Raw genomic sequence first — 21,797 nt, 5'->3', positions numbered from 1 at the left:
TGAAGGTGTTGAGAGAGCATAAGTTGTTTGCCAAACAAAGCAACTGCATATTTATGTCACAAAAGGTGGAATACTTGGGTCACATTGTGAGCAATGATGGTATTAAGATGGATCCCAAGAAAGTACAATGTATCAAGGAGTGACCTACACCCACCAACACTACTCAACTAAGGGGATTTTTGGGACTATCATCCTTTTATAGGAGGTTCATATGCCACTATGCTCACATGGCAATCCTGCTTACCGATGGGCTTAAGAAGAAAGCATTTTTCGGGGATGTCGTGGCCGATAAGAGCTTCCAAGAACTCAAGGAAGCACTAATTTCATCCCCAATATTGGTTTGCCTTGATTTTTCTAAGCCTTTCACTATACGGATTGATGCAAGTGGGAGAGAAATTGGTGCCATGTTATATCAAGAGCATGGGGTGATTGCTTATGAGAGTAGAAAGCTCACCGAGAAGGAGAGAGAGCTTCATATTTATGATCAAGATTTGTTGGCCATTTTGCATGCCATGAAGAAGTGACATCACTATTTATATGGTGGGAATTTCAAAGTAAAGACCGATCACCGGGTACTCCAATATTTCCTCACTCAATAAAACCTTTCTCCAAAGCAAAAGAGATGACTTGCTACCTCGCAAAACCATGATTTCGAGATCTCTTACATGGTAGGAAAGGACAATGTGGTGGAGGATGCACTTTCTAGAATGTGGGCTTGCACTATACATGCCATTTCGGAGATGCATCATGATTGGGTTCATGAGATACAAGAGGAGTATTTGGTGGATGATATGGCTGGTCCAATGTTTCAGAAATTACAACAAGGGTTATGTAATGAGTATTCACATTTTTAGGTGTGCAATGGATTGCTTTGGTATAAGGGAAAGGTCTATTTGGTCCCTCACTCATCCTTCAAGCTAAAAATCCTAAAAGAGATGCACTCTTCATCCACGGCGGGTCATTTGGGAGTGTTCAAGAGCTATGATAAGATATGGAAGAGTTTCTTTTGAAAAGGGCTTTGGAAGGATGTGCATGACTATGTGCAAAAGTGTTTGCCTTGCCAACAAAACAAGGATCCCAACCAATTGCTAGGAGGATTGTTACAACCATTGCCTATTCTAGAAGGAAAGTGGACACACACAGCCATGGATTTCATTACAGGGCTTCCCACTACTAAGCAAGGGTGGAATAGCATCTATGTGGTAGTGGATAGATTGACAAAAGCGGCTCATTTCATACCCACAAAGGTGCAGTATACAGCTTCTATGGTGGCTCAACAATTTATGGAGCATGTATATAGGTAAGCAAGTGGTAAGCGATAGAGATGTCAAGTTCATGAGCCATTTTTGGAAGAGTGTCTTTGATTCCATGGGGACTACACTCACCCCAAGTACGGCCTATCACCCACAAACGGATGGCCAAACCGAGAGGGTGAACAAGTGGCTCGAAATCTATTTTATGACACCCAAGCTTCATGGGATAGACAACTGCACCTAGCTGAATTTTGTCACAACAACACCTATCACATGAGTATTGGCATGTCTCCATTTGAAGCCATGTATGGGTATAAGGTGTATATACCTTCTATTGTATTCAATCAGGAGAAGGTGAATCCTCAAGCCAAAGAGGACATTGAGAAGATGTGTGCAATATTGCAAAGATGCAAGGATAACATGGCTAAGGCACAAAACCAAATGAAGCAATATGCCGATGAGTCAAGGAAGCATGTGGTGTTCAAAGAAAGGGATTATGTTTTCTTGAGAATCCCTAAGTCGAGGTATGCTTCATTGAAGGGAGACACTAATACAAAGCTTGCTCATCGCTTTTATGGACCTTACAAAGTGTTGAGAAGAATAGGTGAGGTTGCCTACCAATTGTTGTTACCCTCTACCATGAGGATCCACAATGTGTTTCATGTGTCACATTTGAAGAAGTATATGGGACCTCAATTGGAAGTGGCTGATGAGCTGCCACCTATGGATGAAGAGGGAATGATTCAATATGTGGCGAAGAAGGTGATTGGAATGAGAGAAAGACACCTTCATAATAGGTCTATTGTTGAGTACCTTGTGAAGTGGAGAGGCTTGCCTAATGAAGAAGCTTCGTGGTAATCCGAGGACTTCATGAAAGACCATCCGGAGCTCCTATAAGCAATGGATCATAGTGGATAAAGTGGATATAGTTGTATGGTATTTTTGTACAGCCATATGCATGGATTTGGATGATGGCATGAGGGATGTCATTGCTGTAAATTTACAGTATGGAAAGCCATGGCCATTAGTGTACTTTACCACTAATCAATCAAAGCTCAACAAGACTCCGTGGGCTTTTGGACATCATAGAGAGAAGTTCATATGTACATAAAATAAGTGGACAGCTCTAATTGGAGTTCTCTTGTGTGAGACACCTCTTGGGATTGCAACAAATGTACTTCCGCACTCATGAGGGAAGACGAGAAGATTTCCAACAGTCCACACATTGCTCTCCATACATGGTTTCGAGGATGAAACCTTTGAGTGGGGATGGTTTGTAATGAAGGGGGCTTGGTCCTTGGGCATGGGCTAGAGCCTTGGGCATGGTTTGGACATAAGGGAAGCCCATGGGCATGGATATGGCCGGACAAGTGTGGGGACCCAACATTAATAAAGTGTGAAAAGGTGGACAAGTATATAAGTGAACTAATTATAATTAGAAACAGCTAATCATTTTTACTAATCGAATCATACTTTCTTGGAGCTTCAAGCTTTCCATGGCTATGGTGGTACTCCCTTGAGTGCATGTGGTATTCCATTATGAGTGCATCTTTCTCTCTCTCTTTCTCCATATTAGTGGAGAATTGGGTCACTCTGGAGGCTCAAGAGCGCAATAACCTGCAAGAGACCCTCAAGGCAAGCAATGCAAACTTTGATAGATGGTGTGCCTGCAGTCCTGGCCACCACTAATGTAGCCCTCTGCGGGGACTCCAAAACCTATCCTATCGATCGTCCAATCGATCAAATCAATGGGTAGTACTCCTTCCCTTCCAGAGTTGTGGAAGCAGACCATCACGGGGAAGCCGGATACACCTGCTAGGGGGTCGGATGTAGGGTCAAAACCGTGAAGCCATCTCATGAAGAATGCCTGATCGGTGTTGCGAATAGCAAGGGGGCTCTGCTGCATCACACGATCAGCCGCTGTGGTTGAATTTCCCGGGCTGCCTAGAGCAATTTGTCCACATGCAGGGTGGCTCCCTACGATCTTGTGGACCAACGAAGAGGCCGCAAGGGAAGACATTGTCGAAGCTAAAAGCTGGAGGTCCGCCTCTGAAAATAGGCAACGGTTGGCGACCTCACCTCCTGGAGGGTGAAGACCAGAAGCACATACTCTTGCCAACTAAGAACTCCCCGGGAGAAAACCACCTGCACAAAGAGAAGAAAGTATGGGACAGGGAAGGCGACGGAGAGTGCACAAGGAAAGAGCAAAGAGGGGCAATAAACTGAAGGAGGCAGGCTGTAATGGGGAGCACAGGAGGAGGAGAGGGGAAGCCAAGGGGAGGGCAGGGCAGCAGTGGAGAGGAAGGGGGAAGGGGCCTAGAAGAAGAAGAGTGAAAAGGAGGTGAGGCGCACGCCGCACAGCAGGCCTGCGCAGGGGCGCACAGGACGGGCAGCAAGCACGGAGGGAGAAGAGGTGGAACCAGGGCCAGGGGGAGGCTGAAGCGAAAACGGAAGGGCTAAGACGATGCAGGCGTGAAGCTCCAGCTCATTGAATTCCTTGCTGTATCTTTTGTACTACACAATGTGGCTTAGACACTGTACATGCAATCCATTACATTCTGCATAAATTTCATGCATGCCCCAATCAAATGCAGATCCTTGTCATATAGTTGAAAAAATTACGATCAGATAATCAGGTTTTTGAAGAATGATATTAATAATTATAATAGATTTAAGTGTCCATACTCTTTTAATTATCAAAATCGATTTAGTATTAATCATGAATAACAAGATATTTTTATCGTGAAAGAGACTCTGATATTACAGCAAGTTATTAAAACAACATAAAAAGGCCAAGCATTTACCACTGAGTAAAATAAATGAGAAAACAGGATCACAAGTCCAAACTGAAAGGCAGCATAAATCCAGATGTACTTTTTCACTGCCACAAAAAGACTGCAGTCAGTTCAAGAAGCTTCTTTACTTCACCAGGAACAATGGTTGTGAATATGATGAAGTAAATAAGATAGGTAATGAGATAAATTAGCATGCGCATACTACGATCCATCAGTAGCAAGGGTTTCAAGACTTCTCAGTAAAAGTTTCATAACATTTAAAACTCACCAACAGTGGACGCAGTGATTGAAGCAAGGAATCCCAAAACACAAGAAAAAGGCAATGCAATGGCAAGTGCACCTGAACCCATGTCACCCACCTGTTTTCAAACACCTGTTAACACTTTGAATTCCCTACCAGTTGCGATCAGGGTACTTTCCAATTACGATTTTATGCTTTACAAGATTCTACTGATGTATACAAAGTAGGAGTTCTACCAGCAACTGCTCAAGAAAACAAAAGTAACCAAGCATGCTTATCATTACAAGCACTGGTACATCTTGCCAAACCCTGCAAAAGAAGGGTTACATCAAAAAGTGACAGAGACATCTTTGAAAATCAAGACTGAAATCAATACATATTGCAAATCTCTCTCTCTCTCTCTCTCTCTCTCTCTGCCCCCTTCCTGCGCCCACCCCTCCCGCTTCGCTCTGCACCCACCCCTCCCGCTGCCCCCTTTGCTCTTCGCTCTTCGCTCTCCCCTCCCGCTGCCTGCCTGTGCCCCCCCCCCCCTTCCCGCTGCGCCCCCCCCTCCCGCTGCCCGCTTCGCTGCCTGCCTGCACCCCCCCCCTCTCTCTCTCCCGCTGTGCCCCCCTCTCCCGCTGCGCCCACCCCTCCCGCTTTGCTCTGCGCCCACCCCTCCCGCTGCTCCCTTCGCTCTTCGCTCTCCCCTCCCGCTGCCTGCCTGCGCCCCCCATCTCTCTCTCTCTCTCTCTCTCTCTCTCTCTCTCTCTTCCTTCATCCTCCCCCTTTCCCTGCCTGTGAACTCCGATCACCATCCCTGGGCCCTAATGGGGACTTGAACCCCCTACCCTATTTCATCCATTTCTTCTCTTTCTTTCCCACATATCTGCCTGCTCCTTTCAAACATTCCCTCCCTTTACAATGGGAGGGTCTGTAGATGACAAAATCAGCCAGCTTGATCCTATCCTTAGGGATCTTATCAAGGACCAGAACAAGACACTGGACAGCACCATCACCGCCATCAAGAAGGACTTATTGACGCGCATGGGGAAGCTGGAGGCCGAAGCGGAAATATGGAAGGAAGAGAAGCTTACCATGCAAGAGGAGTGGGAGAAGGAAAAGCTCGCCATGCACGAGGAAATCAACCATTTGAAGGGTGAGGTGGCATCCTTGCGCGATCGTCCATGGGAGGAAGGAGAGACTCTTGAGGTGGACAAAGAGGCAATCAAAGAAGAGATCACCAAAACCCTCACCCACACAATCGAGGGGAAAATGGAGGCGGCCCGCGAAGGATGGGTAGAAGTGATGAAGAAGAACATAAAAAAAGGAGGTGCAAGAAGATGTACAAGTGATGAAGAAGAACATCAAGAAGGAGGTACAAGAAGATGTACACATGATGCAATTTACTCTTGATGAAGAGAAGATGCGACGGATCCGGTGCCAAGCTGGGACTAAAGGAGGATGAGCTGCTCCCATTCACTAGAGTATGGAAGACAACCCCAAAGGACTCCACCAAAGGCAAGGCCTTCGTGCTACAGTTCCCGGACGAGGAGAGTAGGATGAGCTTTATGAGAAGACGGGCTATCTTGAGGAGCTTGCCAGGGGACCCCATCTACTTCGATGATGACCTCACATGGATGCAGCTGGAGCACAGAAGATTATGCATGCCGAAGATCAAGGCGGAACGCAAAGAAGGGAAGAAGGCACATTATAGGGATGGTCACATCTACATTGATGGGAAGAGGGTCGAATAGCGCCATCTGGCCTATGAGACACGGAGGAAACAACATGAAGACAAAGAGATACACATAGCAGTCTGGAACTGTAATGGAGTCCTGTGGACACATCCAGGGAGACTTGAGGAGGTGATGGAGGGCCGAGATATCATCTTGATGACAGAGACACATGAGAGCCCGGAGAGGGGCTTACCACGGGTTGAGGGTTATCAGTGGGAGTCAGCTCACCGACAGGGGATGAGACAGGCCACCTCTCGAGGTTAAAGAGGTATTGCAGTGCTTTTCAGACATGGGTTACATGAGCATGTTCAAGTCATAGCACGAGACTTGGAGGCGAGATACATGTGGATTAGCTTACGCCTCTCGGAGACCAGATGGATTTATATCACCCTTTGCTACTTTCCTCCGAAGGGGTCGCGGTTTGCCACCACCGAGGAGCCGGGTGGAGGAGAGGCTAGTGAGTCTCCATACTCTGTCTTATCTGAGGAGATCTCACACTATTCGACACTGGGAGAAGTCTTCTTGATGGGGGACTTCAATGCACGGACTCAGAGCAGACAGTGCGAGATCTATGACTTTGAGGATCCCTTGAGACTAGAGCCGCTAGCTACAGAGGATACAGGGACCACTCGGATCTCCGCTGACGGAGGAGCTGACAGCACTGGATATGGGCAACATTTGCTCAAGCTTGGAGCCCGACACCATCTCGTTATTTATAACGGGATGACTCAGTGGCCAGATTCAGGTGGGTTGACTTGCTTTCCAGTGGGAGGCGGCAGTAGTACAGTGGACTATGTGATGGGATCCCGGGAGGCAGCAGATATGGTGTCACTTCACCGTACCACCATGCCCCATTGGGGCGGATCATACATATCTATCCCTCACTTTCAGCCTTCAGGAGCTTACTGGAGACCCACCCACCCACCCATCATACAACCACCACGCACTATTTTCCACTTCACTCAGGACCTAGTCGATGTGTACGACTATCATGTTCATGATCAGCTATTTGCCTTAGATCCATCGGCACCCATGGCTATGCTCACCTCCCAGCTCTCACATGTACTGCACTCCGCAGCCGCGAGGAGTTTCCCATACCACATACAGACAGGACAGCCACCTACATCTGGGAGCATGCCCGAGAACCGATGGTATGATGATGATGAGTGCAGAAACCTTTACCGTAGTCTCCGAGTGCAGAGGGCTCGCGAGGAGATCACCCAGAGGCAGGCAAGTAGGAGGAGATCACCCAGAGGCAGGCAGGTAGGAGGATGCATACTCTCACCCGCCGTAAGCGGCGAGCTTATGAGGAGGCTCAGTACTGGGACACATATCACATGCTCATGAGCAGAGATGCTGCTGCTGCTTGGAGGAGACTCAGAGAGCCCCGTCCTCCCACACCTATTACCGATCCTCAGACCTGGCAGACATATGCAGAGAGACTTTATGATGTGCCTGCACAGCCCCCTATACCATAGCCCACAGAGCCATGCTCCACAGTCTCCACCTTCTTCACCTCACCTATGGTTAGGAGGGCCATATGCCGACTCCAACATGGACAGGCGACAGATCATACAGGATTACAGGGAGAGCATCTCATCTATGCTATTGATACATTGGGACCATTTCTTGCTCATCTCTTCAACAGAGCTCTGTTAGAGGGGTTTCCGGCTGAGTGGACGATGCACACTATTGTGCCGATCCATAAAGCGGGAGATGTACTAGACCCCGGGAACTACAGGACCATCATGATTGGCCATATATTGGCCAAACTATACGAGGCAGTTTTAGAGGCAGAGCTGAGCACTCATGCAGAGGTTGGTGGATTGAGAGCAGCAGGCCAAGCAGGCTTCCGTCGAGCCTTCTCGACCATTGACCACATTTTTACATTGAGGTGCCTGATTGATCAGGCCAAGGCACGGAGGGAACGGCTCTATTGTTGCTTTGTGGATTTCCGCAAGGCATTTGATACTGTGCCCAGAGAGCGCCTCTTTCGGCGACTACAGACACTAGGCATACCTTCAAACATGATGTGGGGCATATACAGGCTATATGAGCAAGTCTTTGGGAGAGTACGATGCCCAGGAGGCTTGTCCGACACAGTTGCTAGCACCATTGGTGTGAAGCAGGGGTGCCCGCTCTCCCCCACGCTCTTTGGGCTCTATATTGATGAGGTGGTCGATTACATCACACAGGGAGGAGGCTCTGGGGTTGAGCTATCAGGTATTACTGTCCATGTTATGCTTTATGCTGATGCCATCGTCTTGGTATCCGACACACAGGTTGGGCTTCAAAGACACCTTGTGGCTCTTGATGACTTCTGCACACAGCAGGGTCTCACAGTGAACCTTGGGAAAACCAAGGTTGTGATCTTCCACACCTCACCCGCAGTCAGGAGCCACACTACTCTCACATTAGCAAGAGGGCGGGTCGAGGTGGTGAGCTCTTATGTTTACCTTGGCATCACATTTACTAGCTCAGCTGGACGCTTCTCCATGGCTCAGGCAGTCCGAGACAGAGTGACCCGGGGGTATGCAGCTCTTGCTGGCCTTGAGCATCAGTGTCATCAGGCACATTTTCAGGAACCCCGCACGAAGGGGTGGCTCTTTGATACATTAGTGACACCAACCTTGATGTATGCAGCAGCGGTTTGGGCACCAGGGCTTGTAGCCTCCACATGGGTACAGCTGGAGAGACCACACATCTTGATGCTCTTGAGGATGATATGCAGCAAACCATCCGTCCCGCACGACATTGTTCGAGCTGAGTTTGTTGCACCACCTATGGCAGTGGAGGCATTGTTCTAGACGATCTCCTTTATATACAGGATGAGGGAGATGCCCACGGAGAGATTATCCCGCCGAGCTTTTGAGGCATCCAGACAGCTGGCCGAGGCTGGACACACTGGATCTTGGTATGCACAGATGCTACAGTGGTTCTCACATCATGGGATAGACATTGAGCGGTTGCCACCTTTTCAGTATGATCAGTCTGCTCCACGGGGTTACCTCTCTCTCAATGAGAGGAACAGAGTGATGAGACAGGACATATGGCAGCACTACATACAGGAGACATGGAAGATGCTGTATTACAGAGACCACTTTATGAGCATCTCAGGGGATGGGTTAATACATCAACCGCGGTACATGGATGTATACATGCCACACAGCTCTCGCGTTGCTATTGGACAGCTACGAGTCTCATCACATCAGCTAGAGATAGAGGCTGGGAGAGCGGCACGGGTTCCCAGAGCTGAGCGGATATGCAGATTGTGCCGCGAGGAGGTGGAGACTGAGGATCACTTTGTATGTAGATGTAGAGCCCACCAGGGGGTCAGAGATAGATATGCAGGATTGTTTGAGGAGCACTCTTCACTACATCAGTTGATGGAGGCCTCGGACAGCTTGGCAGACTACTACTAGAGCTTCATATTTCTCGAGAGAGACTCCTCCACACACCCGCTCCCACTAGGGGTGGGAGACAATCCCAGCTCACAGATTTCTTCCAAAGAGCTATGCCAGTGCCAGCTGATGTACCATGTGGGGTGACCGCACAGAGAGCAGAGGAATTGAGAGCCAGGAGGAGACCTAGACAGACTGGACATAGAGCACCCCGACTCCGTCACACCGAGAGATAGCAGCTATCCGAATGAGACACCAGATGGAGACACAGGAGAGGCTAGCTCGCTTTCATTCAGACTCAGGGTACATGTTCACGCCATTCACAGCCTCAGCATCGGCGATGTATGATATCTTATATCCCTCTTATGGCACTGGATGGAGTTAAGACATAGATCTGCATAGCATGCTTGTACTACCCCTTCAGCATATAGAGATGCATCTTGCCTTAGCACTCCATCCACATCCCCACCCCCCCTTATATTGTTTGTATATGGGCTCCACCGATCCATGATGATTCACAGTTGTATCCAAACACATGCACACTTTTTCTTTTCTTTCTTTTCTTCCGATGACCGAAAGAACACAGTTGTATTATTTTGTCTCATAGGCCGACTTTGGCCTCTCATAGACGTTAATATATCTTTCTCCTTTCTTTCTTCTTTCTCTCTCTCTTCATGTCAAGTACCCACTTTGATCACCTCACATTGTATCATTATAGCATTGTACCACTGGCACTTAAATGGCTGTTTTTTCTTTCGGCTCTAGTCGAGATTTTTAAATGGTTTTTCCATGATTTAGTCACTTCAAGGACACATTAGAACACTTTGTCTCATAGAACCTTTGGTCTTTTGTAAACGTTAATAGAACTTTCTTTCTCTCACTCTCTCTCTCTTTTTTTTTGGAAAACCACTACTTCCGTTAAATGATTGACGGAAGTAGTAATACTTGTTAATCTGAGGCGACTGGAAACCAACCGAAAAGTGTCCAAAGTGCCCAAAATCCTGTCCATGCAAAGAAAGGAGCTTTGTTTGTCAATTTCCTTGCCAATCTGCCAAAGATCCAGACGTTTCTAGAAAAACATACGCCCGGAAATCTGGAAGTTAAACACACTAATAGGCGATGTAAGAACTCCTTGGAATCTGTGCAATTCCATAACAAGTGTGGTATTGTCTCATTCAAGCACCAGCACCGTACGCATTTAGCACTAGCAATTTTTCTTTTGCCAAATATGTGCCAACAAGGAGTACCCCTGCAATATATCTCCACAGGAATAGTCTCTGTTTGAGGGGGAGTTTACTATTCCATATCACTTGCAAATTTTGTTTTGACCATTTTTCTGTTTTGTTCAATTGTCATATCCCATTTGCATATTCTAAAAACCATGGGCGAGGGATGATCAATCTATAAATCTTTGATGCTATAATTTGAGCAAAACAAATTGTAGTAGAAGCATGCAACCCTACTCGATATAATGTCTAGTCTTGCAATCTATTCTCTTGAGGGTCATGAAATACATCCTAAAAGGGTTGCATTTGATTGTTTATTTGCTGCCATGTAGTCCTATAATGCATGCCCAATCCCCATCTTATTTGTGCAGGTGGAAATGACAAGACTTTTCCATCACGAGATATATGGTCCCTCCCAAGTAGGGACGAGCTTCTTGGCCCGCTTCAGATAACGAGCTTGGTACACCATGACCAATTGGCCGTCCTGAAACTGGGGCTTCCTGAGATGGCGGTCATGCCATGCCTTCCTTCGGTTTTGTTCCACCTCCACATCGTGGTTTGCCAATGCCCGGGCTTCGTCCAAGATCATGGATGGTCAGACGAGCACTGAAGCGTTGTGGTTAGTGTCATCCTGGCAGAAGGCCCCTACCCATTAGGACCCTTGGTTGAATTCGAAGGGTGGAACAGCCTCCAAACCATAGACCAGATGAAAGGGACTGTGACGGGTGGTGGCTTTGAAGGCGGTTCTATAAGCCCACAAGGTGCCGAGAGGGGCCTCTGACCAGTGACTAGGGGTGTTGATGGCACATCTTGCGAAGTAAGTGATAAAGCACTTTGTTGGTGCTTTCCGCCTGCCCATTCGCCCGGGACTAATAAGCACATGGCTTGCAGTGGAAGATCTTATAGCTACTCCCTAGTAAGGTGGTAATGACTTCCAAGGGGCAACCAAAGCGGACAAGGATGTGCTCCGGAGCATAGTAACATGAAACGTTTCGCGTTTCGAAGGTTTTGTTTTGTTTCGTTTCGTTTCGTCTGTTTTGGACGAAACACAGGTTTCGAAATGACACTTCTTATATACACATACCAAATTCATAACATAGCCAACAGAAAGATGAAGATGCATGTTTTGGAACTAGTGGGTATGAAATTCATGATTTTGGGAGTAGTTTTTTGGTATTTTCAAAATTTGGGCAAGAAAAGGAGAGAAAGAGAGGAGGAAAGAAACAAGTTGGAAGGGAAGAGGGAGGTCCGAAGAAAAGGAGAGAAAGTTGGAAGACAAGGGGAGGAGGAAAGAGGAGGAGGGAAGAGGAGGAGTGGACCGTGGAGGAGAAGAGAGAAAGAGGAAGAGGAGGCATGTAGGAGAAGGAATGAAGGAGTGAAAAGGAGTCAAAACGGGTTTTTATGTTACTATGCTCCAGAGTCACAAGGGACGGGGGACAGGGACAGGAACGGCAGGACGGGAGACAGCCGTATGTAGGGAACAGGGACAGGGGTAGGAACGGCACTTAAAAATTACTTTGTCGGTGCCACCCACTTGCCTATACGGGCAAAGCTTGCATGCCCATGGCCATGCACACCCTCCATGACGGGATGGGGTGTGATTGACCTCATCCCACCATGTCCATCCCGTCATCCTTCTACGAGAACTTGAAGTGCCGCCGCCACGTGAGGAGGATGCCATGGAATAGATGCCTCCTTGTCACTTGATAGCTTAAGAGACAGAGAGAGTGAGTGAGGCTTGAGCCTTGAAAGTTGAGGAAGAACTTGAGTGTGAAGGTGGGTGGGTGTGTGTGTGTGTGTGAAGCTTGAGAGAGTGTGTTTGAGGGAGAGTGCGAGTCTTGAGAGGCTAGAGCGAGGGAGTGTGTGTGTGTGTGTCTTCTTATAGGGAGGGAGGCAAGAGAGAGGCCAAGGCCCAAAGCCTCAAGGCCTATGGGCCAAGGCTAAAGGCCCACGAAAAGTGCAAACCCCCCCCCCCCAAACGGCCAGAAAGAAATGGTAAAAACTGTGACCGTTGCCCAAACGGTAACCTAGGGCGTTCCCATGCAGTCGTCCCTCACAGCCATCCCCTCTTGGATTCATCCCCGGAATGCCGTCCCTTGTGAGGGATGCCCAACTGGGGACGTCCGTCTGTCCCCATCCCAAAGTGTTCCCGGGACGGCGTCCCCCCGTTCCAAGGGTCCATCCCCTCTGTCCCGTCCTGTGTGACTATGATGTGCTCATATAAGAAACGAGCCACTGTGTTGGCCGTGCAATCTTTGGTGGCTTGGGCTTCCACCCACTTGGTTGCGTAATGAGTGGCGAGAATGTATCTGCAGCGGCGCGGGTGTCCCACAGGGTCGATGGGCCCCACGAAATCAAGACTCCATTTCTCAAACGGGGACCAAGCGAGGTAGATGTGGAGAGGCCAGTGATTTTGACCGGTGGAGTTGGGCCCACACCGTTGGCAAGTGTCACATGATTTTGCAAACTGAATAGATCTTTGAACATGGTGGGCCACCACAGGGCATGCTGGAAAAGAAGGGCGCCCGAGATGTGGCCAGGATAGTGACCACCACCAGGGCTGGAGTGTGCATCTTCGACCAAGTGTGGTACTTCATGAGGCTGAAGCACTTGCCTAAAACACCATCATGACCAGCCTTGTAGAGTTGGCCAGCTATGATTTGGAAGGGTCAGCTCTTTACAAGAAGCCGGCGCTTGTCCTTGGGGCTAGCACCAACTGGAAAGTGTCCTGTGGAAAGCAAAGCAAGGACATCCCCATACTATTCTGGGGCAGCATCAACTTTGAAAAGGACACTATCAGGAAGGTCATCATCAATACCTGTTGCAAGTTCCCCGGTGTCGATGCGGGAAAGGTGGTCCGCCATGACATGATGTTTGCCCGATCGAAGGAGGATCCCAAAGCCGAATTCTTGGAATAGCAGCAGCCACCGCCAAACACGACCAGCCACCTGGGGTTTATTGAGAAGATACTTTAGAGCATGGTGGTCCAAGATGACGATGAAGTGGGAGCCCAAGAGATAGTGTCGAACTTTTGGCAAGCACAGACAATAGCCAATCCTTCCCTCTCAATGGTGGTGTAGTTTTGCTCAGCAGGTGTGAGGAGGCGGCTGGTATAGTAGATGGGTCTATCCATGTTGTATTTCTCACTGGGCTGAGTAAGGACCATGCCCACAGTAGTGAGGCTTGCATTTGTATGGACATGGAAGATGATTGTCCAGTCGGGTGGGATGAGAATGGGGGCTTCAGTGAGGAGCTTTTTAAGGTAGGAGAATGCAATAGAGGTTGGGTCGGACCACTGGAAGATGGTGGATGGCTTGACTAGGTGGGTGAGTGGAAGGGCCACTTGACATACATGAAACAACGATGATAGCCATTGTGTCCGACGAAAACCTGGATGCCTTTGGGGCTGATTGGAGGAGGAAGGCGAAGGATGGCAACTATTTTGTTAGGGCCAAGAGCCAAGCCTTCAGAAGAGATGATGTGACCTAAGAGGGTACCCTGGACCTCTAAGAAATGACACTTAAAAGGGGTTGAGGCATAGCCTGGAAGAGCGACACTTGGCAAAGACCAGAGCTAACTGAGAGAGATGTTTTGAAAGACCTCTAGCCTAGGCCTGTGAAATTAGAAAAATCGTCAATGAAAGTACGGAGAAAGCTGAGGAGGTATTCCCTGAAGATATTGGTGACGAGCCGTTGGAAGACTGCTTGAGCGTTACCCCATTGGGTGACGAAAGCAATCTTGACACGGTCATCCGGGTGGATGGCGACTTGGTTGTATCCATCAAACCCATCCATAAAGTTGTACAAAGCATGCCCGGCAACATCCTCTAAAACCCCATCCATGAATGGAAGGGGAAATCCATCCTTGATAGTTGCTTTATTGAGAGACCGGAAGTCCGCACAAACACGGATCTTGTTGGTCTTCTTCTTGGATGAGATCACCATGGGGGAAAGCCATTCAGAGTGTTCCATTGGGGAGATGATTTGGGCGTCCTTCATCTTTTCCAACTCCACCTTGACAGCCTCTGCATACTTTGGGTTGAGCTTGTAGGCGCGCCCACGAACGGCTCAAGTGCCCTCCTGGAGAGAAATGGTGTGGACACCAATGGCAATTGGAACACCTTCCAAGTCCTAGCATGTCCAGGCGAAGACATCCTTATAAGATCGGAAGAAGGCAGCAACTTGGTCAAGGAGGGCAGAGTGGTCCCACAGCCAAGAGGCTAACAAGATGAGACACGGCTCCTCGGAAGTGCCAAGATTAAATTCTCGGCCGGGGTCTTGGCAAGATGGAAGGTTAAGCACTTCCCCTGTCTCAGCTGCTTTGCAGAGGAGAGTGGGGTTGTGGGCTGACTGGTGGTAAATTTGGAAGGTGCCGTAGTGGTCTTCCGTCCAAGACTTAGGACATCCCCCACTAGGAAAGTTTGTGTGTCCTCAGACACCTGTGGTGATGCTTTCTGCTGAGTCAGTGGGTTGTGGTCGGGGTTGGTGTTGGGGGCTTGTCAACCTTGTGGGAAAGAGATTTGACCATCTTGCGCCCTTTGTGGAGACCCTGACTGGTTCTCCTAGGCCTACTGCCTCATACTGCTCAGAGGAAATGGGTGGTGGAGCCATTTGGGACCTTCGTGATGTCCACCATATAGGATGTCGGGCCTTTCGTTGCCTAGAGTCAATCAAGGAGTTCCAACTCATCACCATGGGGAACAAGGCCTTCTTCTTTCGTAGGCCAAGGAGTGTGCGTCTGAGAGTTGGGAGAAAAAATTGGGGCTATTGTGGCACCATGGATCCCTTGGTCCAAACCTTCCTCCAATTTGAGCTCCTGTGGATCATGCTCAATCAGCTGGAACCCCAATCGTGTAGAACACCTATACTCCTAGGCCATGGACAACCAATGAGTAATGAGTAAGTCCCCCTAACTTCAAGAAGCCGGATCACCACAAAGTCGAGTAGGAATGGACCCCCCTGGATTACTACAGTGACACCATCTACTAGGCCCATAGGGGCCACCTTCCATTGGTCGGCCATCCGAACACAGAAATTGGTTGGCCGCATCACCTTGAGACCTACTGCATGGAGTGTGAATTCTGGCATGAGGTTCACCCCAGAGCCACCGTCGACGACTTCCCCCCAGAAATGCAAAGAGAGGATGGAATGCAGAGGGAATGGTGAGCTAAGAGGACTCCCAGTTTCGTGAGTCCCGCCGAGCATGCCAAATTTTAGTGTGCCTGTAGTAGGCAGGGCTGGCTGCGCGGCACACTAAGTGATGGCTCTTCTCTGGACAGTATGTCTGGAGTCCTCCATGCTCACAACGCAGCACAGAAGACACTATGGAGCAGAACACAACACAAGAAGAGAACATACTACGAAAGGAACAAGAACACTTGCACTACTCAAAGAACACTGATACAAATCCTTCACTGTACCGTGCACACTAAGTAGAGGTTGCAGTGAAGAGGACAACGCACCTCAAGGTAATGACAAGTGATTGTAGAACATAGGGTACAAGTGGTATGAAGGATGAGCATGAAGGATGTTCTTCAGGATGATGGTGAGGGATGAAGCATAAGGATCTCCTTCAAGGTGAGATAAGGATGTCCTCCAAGATGGGTTGAGGGCCATATACACTTGAAGCCGAGTCGGTGGCATCTCTTATCTTTGGTGGATGCCTTGAAGTGGCAACGTAGCCTTTGGAAGAATCTCCTCTCTCTAGGAGATGCCGTTGGAGTTTCAAACGGTGCCGTCAATGCCGTTGGAGCCTTCAATGTTGCGTGCACCTCTTTGTGTCAGTTGTGGTGGTGCGTCTCCGCTTCAGATGATCCCAAATGCTTGGCACCTCCGTTGACTCATTGTGACACTGTGGCAATGTGACACTGTCACATTGTTGCGGTGGATAGTCCGTGCGGGCATCTTTGGTGGCTACACCGCCACATTACCACAATGGATCACCCCGACGCTTGACGAACCATCTTGGAATGGAATGACCATAAAGCTGAGATTAGGGACAATCACCATGAATGAATACAAGATTAAGGGATAACCTCATACAATGGCCATGATGCCTAAGTGAGTTAACATCCCACCAAGACGATGAAAATAGCCTTCCACAAGCCAAGGTATGAAAGCCATGAGACTCCAAGAGTCAAGATGACCAATATCAAAAGATATCAAAAAGGTATCAAAAGGAGTATAGCACCAATGTCTATCCATTGAATTTTGAAATTTTCTCCTTGGATTCCAAAACTCTAGTTTCAAAATTTCCCTCCCAAATTCAAACATTGCCTATCCCAAACAATTCCCTCCTGGTATTTTCATCATTCTGGGCGTGTAAAGGCGAGTGTGCATGTGCAGTCGACACTAGTGAAACTACAATCACATGTGCACTTCCTTGTAGATTGTTTTTTTTTTTGTATGTATGTATGAGTCCATCGTTTGCCTAGTCCAGTACAATAGTAGTCCATGAGTCCCCTTTTATACTTGAGCCCATGACCAAGGTCCTAAACTTAATCTAAAGTTGTTGCTTCATTAGAAACCATCCCCTCCTATAATGATTTCGTCCTCGAAATCAGAGAGTGGTCATGCAAAAGATCAAACATAGCTGCTTGCTGCCCACCCCCCCTTCGTTGCCGCCGCCTTCCCTTCTCTATTGCCCGCCTTCTCCTCCTTCACTACTGTTTCCCGCCCCCTTTGCTGCTCTACCCCCCCCCCTTTTTTCGCTACTTTGATTCACTGCTCCCCCCCTCTTTCGGTTTTGCCCGCCGCCATTTTCGGCACATCCCACCCCCCCCCCCCCCCCCCGGCCGCCCGCGCGCCCCGCCTTCTCGTTTTTGCCACTTCCCCTCTTCGCTGCCCACCTCCCCTCCCTTATCCTGTTGCTCTCTGCCTCCCCCAACTTCTCCCTTCCTTTTTTCTCTAAGCCGCCCCCCCATTTCCTTTTTTCTCTGAGCCCCCCCCCCCCCCCCCCCCCTTCCTTTTTCTTGTTCTTTTCATTTCCTCGCCCCTCTGCTTCCTCCCCTCCCATGCAAGTTGTTGCTTCCCAGGTTTTGGGGTTTTAGATTTACCTGCAAGCTTCGGTTCATTCTGGTCTTCACCCGCAAGACGACTCCATGGCAGCCGCTCCGTCATCCCCAACCGAAGCCGCCGTTACTTGCATTTCCTTCTCCGAAGCGGATCTTCAGGTTCTTGCCACGACTGTTGCCTCATTTGAGGCCTCCACCTTGGTCTGCAAAATTGTTGGTAGCCGCCCCGTGCACGGACAGCTCAGGCATCTTTTCCAAGCCAGCCTCATTGGAGAACCTACAAAGATCACCGATATTCACCCTCTGGGGCGCAGATACTACCAAGTGGAGTTCGACTCGCCATCAGTGTCAAACTGAGTCATGCAGCTGAGGCCCCTTGCACCGCATACGGCACAGGCCTTCTTTGCTTGGTGGCAACAAGGCTTTGATCTTGCATCTGACCCATTGGCGGGCGTTTCGGGCTTCCCAGTCACAGCTTGCTTCCTAGGTCTTAGGAAGGAGTACCTTCCTCTTCTCCCAGTGATTGATGGTGCCATCGAGAGAGTGATGGAATCCCCCCCCCCCCCCAGCTGCCTCGGCCCTCACACGAGCAACCAGGATTCCATCTCTCCGCATGTGTGTTGCCTCGCCGGATTTTGTGCCTCACATGATATCTATTCCCAGCCTTTGGGGAGACCCCATTATGCAGAGAGTGGAGTATTCCAGCCTTCCAGGCCAATGTTTCATTTGCAGGCAAATGGGTCATATGGCCAAAGCTTGCCCTCGGCGACAGTCTAGGAGACTGCCCCCGGCGGTACCCCCTCCTACTTCGCACTCAGATCCGCACCAAGGGGCCGAGGGAGGTGCAAGTTCCCAAGCCACGGAGCACTAGGTACCGACCATGGATGACCCCGCAGCCGGAGAGTGGTGGACGGTTGGCCCCCGCCTGGGTCGCCGGCCAAGCACCAAAGCTGAGCGTCGTCGTCGTCGCGCTAGTCTGGCAACATGCAGGATGATTTGGTTCTATCAAAGAACCGTTACGAGCACTTATCACAACACCCGCCTATAGACAGTGGGCCCCTCCAGTCATAGACCCCACCCCCCCCCTTCCCGCCCCAATGTGGCGGCCGATTCCTCGTCGCGACTCCTCTTCAGGCCCTCAGTGCCCAATGGGACCGGTTGACCCGACCCTCTCTCCATCGAGCTCTCCCCAGCAGCCTTCCTCTCCGATGGATGCTTCTCAGCATCGTCCCTCTCCAGCCTCTCCGCCCCCCACTCCCCCTCACCTCCTCCCCCACCCTCTTCTCCGACTCTACCCGTAGTCGCTCCATCTGCCCCTTCGTTTTCCTCTGTGCCTTCCATCCCCCCCGCCCCCCCACCTCTCCAGACCATTCACGTTGGCCCCCTATAGCCCCTGATCCGGAGATGACACAGCCGGCGAGTTCCGTTCGTCGCCTGATTCATCGTTTCTCAGAGCTGTTGGAGATGACCATTGCGGCCTCACCGGTGAGGGCTCTCCCACCTGAGTGTCCAAGCAGGCCCTCCAGGATCTTGGGGGAGCCTGTGGATTATAGTTTCTTCCGGCGTCTTCAGACGGAAGGGACAAATAGGTTTGAGGAGACTGTAGCCCCCTATTTGGGTATGTGTGGTCTTCCACCACTCAAGACCCTCTACGCCTAAGAATGGCACGATGATCTTCTCTTTCCCATTGAGCTCACCCCCAGGGACAGAGTGGGATCCACAGTCGGTGGCCGTTACCATTCAAGGTCAAGTTACGCCCGGGTAGTTGAGCTATCGCAGCATCTTCAAGATCTCCGCATCACCGACGTTCTTACTCATCTATGGCCTCTGGCCAGGATGGAGCTTGGTGGATCAGTCCATAGAGACCAAGGAGGGGAGATGGTGACCTCCACCTTGGAGGCGCTGCTTTTTGTGTTCATGCATACCTCTATCGCAGAACCTCTCCCCCCTTTTTACAAATATCTTCATTGTGATCGATGGAGCACGGAGTATGCATACTCTCGCGCTCGAGCAGAGTGGCAATACATAGAGGGTAGGATCCACGCCCACTTGGCACGACTTCGCACTAGGACACATTGTGACTATTCCCCGTCTAAACGCGCGCCAAGACTCTTCGAGTGGAGGGTAGTTCCGATAGTTCCGCCTCACACAGAGATTGCTATGAGGATTGTCTCATGGAACATTCAAGGTTTGGGGGGGGCCGCGGGGGGGGGGGGGGTGCTTCACGGTTGAGCCGTCCTTAGAGGAGAGCTTCAGTGAGCTATGGTGGGGGGACCTATCGACATTCTTTTCATCCAAGAGCATCACCTTGATGAGGGGCGCACCCGACATCGCAGGAAGATTCTACTAGGCAGGAGTCATACTTTTGGGTCTCCAACCTTCGGCCCTTCAAGGACACAGGGAGGAGTGTCTCTCTATCTTTGTCAATGAGCAGCTTTTGCCATCTGTGATAGGATCAAGAGTCATAGTTCCAAGAAGTACTCAGTGGGTTACCATTCTGCTTGGTGAGGATAGTGTTGGCTTCCTCAACATTTATGTCCCGAATGCTGCTGCAGGTAGAGCTATCTTTTGGAGCACTGTCTGACAAGCCCTGTCCCAAGCTGTTTTTTGGTGCATGGATGGTGACTTCAATATGATAGAGGCAAAAGAGGACAGACTAGGAGGTGGCACGGCCACGGTCTCAGGAGCAAAGTACTCTGCCTGGGAGGAGATGATATTGATTCTTAGGGGACAGAACCCTTGGCGTCTCCCATAGTTTGGACGTAGCCCTAGGATTCTTAGCTTCTCTCGATCGGATAGGCGGAGCACTGGTCCCAACCTCTCTCGGCTGGATAGGTTTTGTCAACAAGTGGACTTGCAGCAGTGGAGGCATGGTTGGTTTTCTGGCAGGCACTACGTTTTCAGATCATGCCCTAGTTATTCTGTCCCTAGAGGACCCATCCAGGCATGACAAGCATGCGAGCTCCAGGATTCCAAACAGCCTCATTCAGGACCCCGAGATCTGCAGCCAAATCGAATAAATATAGGCACGACTGGACTTTTCCTCAGGCTCTGCAGCGTGCACTTTGGATGATGGCCTTGGGGAGATCAGTGTTTTCCTACAAGATCAGCCCTAAGTAGATTGGAGGGATTTCACGAGCAGGAGAGGAATCTAAGAAGCGGCCTAGCCTCTTTACAGGGTCTTCATGAGGATTCCCCACATAGCCCATGGATTGAGAGTCAGATTGTTGCCACCCGCACGGAGATTCGGTCCATTGAGAAGAGGAGGGTGGAGTATAGATACCATGCCAGGGCTTCATTCTGGACTCAGGCCGGTGACAGAGTTACTAGAGACTTCTTTGAGATAGCTGGTCCCCAGAGGAGGAGAGATGGTATTCGCAAGCTGCATGGCCAGGATGGAGCTATTGTTTCTGATCCCCCACATGTGAGAGCCATCGGAACGAATTTCTTCTGATCTCTTCACTGTGGTGCCCCATTATCCCCCCAAGTGATGGATGCGTGCGAGAGAGTCAAGAGGCACACAAGAGAGGTGGTTCCCCCTCCCTTCGGTCTTTCTTATTGACCCCTTTCACTTCAGAGGAGCTGGCACAGGCGGTGACGGCATTACCCAGGGGCAAATGCCCGCGGGTGGACGGGCTTCATGTTTCTTTCTTTCTTCACCATTGGGACTCATGGAAGGTGGCCTTCACCCTGCCTTCAATGAGATTATGCTCATAGGTGCCATGCCAGAGAGGTTCACAGAGGACTTGATACATTTGATTCCCAAGGAGGGTGGTGATAGATTGGAGATCTGGAAATGGAGATCCATCATCCTTCTAGGGATGGCCTATAAGATTTTGGCCAAGGCCATCAACAGGTGACTTCACCCTTCTTTCCCATACTTATCCACGGCACTTAGACTGGTTTTGTTCAGGATCGGAGCATCCAAGACAACATCTTTACCTTTTGGGACGCGACCACTTCGGCCAGGATGCGGCAGCAGAACCTCATCATGCTACTCCTAGACTTTGAGAAAGCTTACGAGAGGGCGGACTGGAGCTTTCTGGAGGGCGCAATGAGCCAGATGGGATTCCCCATGGAGTGGATTCGTGGAGTCTCAAGACTTCATTCAGCATCACATAGCCAGGTTCTCATTCAGGGAGCGCAAGGCG

The 21,797-nt window shown here is 49.7% G+C and overlaps 1 protein-coding gene across 4 annotated transcripts in view; it reads right to left on the bottom strand.

Annotated features, from left to right (window-relative positions):
- The window catches only part of LOC147640517 (uncharacterized), a 73,345-nt gene that overhangs the window by 14,352 nt on the left and 37,196 nt on the right, over window positions 1–21,797 (bottom strand). For all 4 annotated transcript variants that reach the window (XM_086781533.1, XM_086781506.1, XM_086781523.1 and 1 more), the window contains exons 5-7: window positions 4,526–4,598; window positions 4,317–4,407; window positions 4,058–4,134 (exon numbers count right to left, since the gene is read on the bottom strand). In XM_086781533.1, the coding sequence (XP_086637659.1) occupies window positions 4,058–4,134; window positions 4,317–4,407; window positions 4,526–4,598 (241 nt within the window). The remainder of the gene's footprint in view (window positions 1–4,057; window positions 4,135–4,316; window positions 4,408–4,525; window positions 4,599–21,797) is intronic.

The sequence above is a fragment of the Cibotium barometz genome, chromosome 3 (genome assembly GCF_041138505.1).
Source record: "Cibotium barometz isolate CiBa-2024 chromosome 3, ASM4113850v1, whole genome shotgun sequence".
NCBI lineage: Eukaryota > Viridiplantae > Streptophyta > Polypodiopsida > Cyatheales > Cibotiaceae > Cibotium > Cibotium barometz.
Note: the sequence above shows the minus strand (reverse complement) of the source record. Positions and strands in the feature narration are given on the sequence as shown.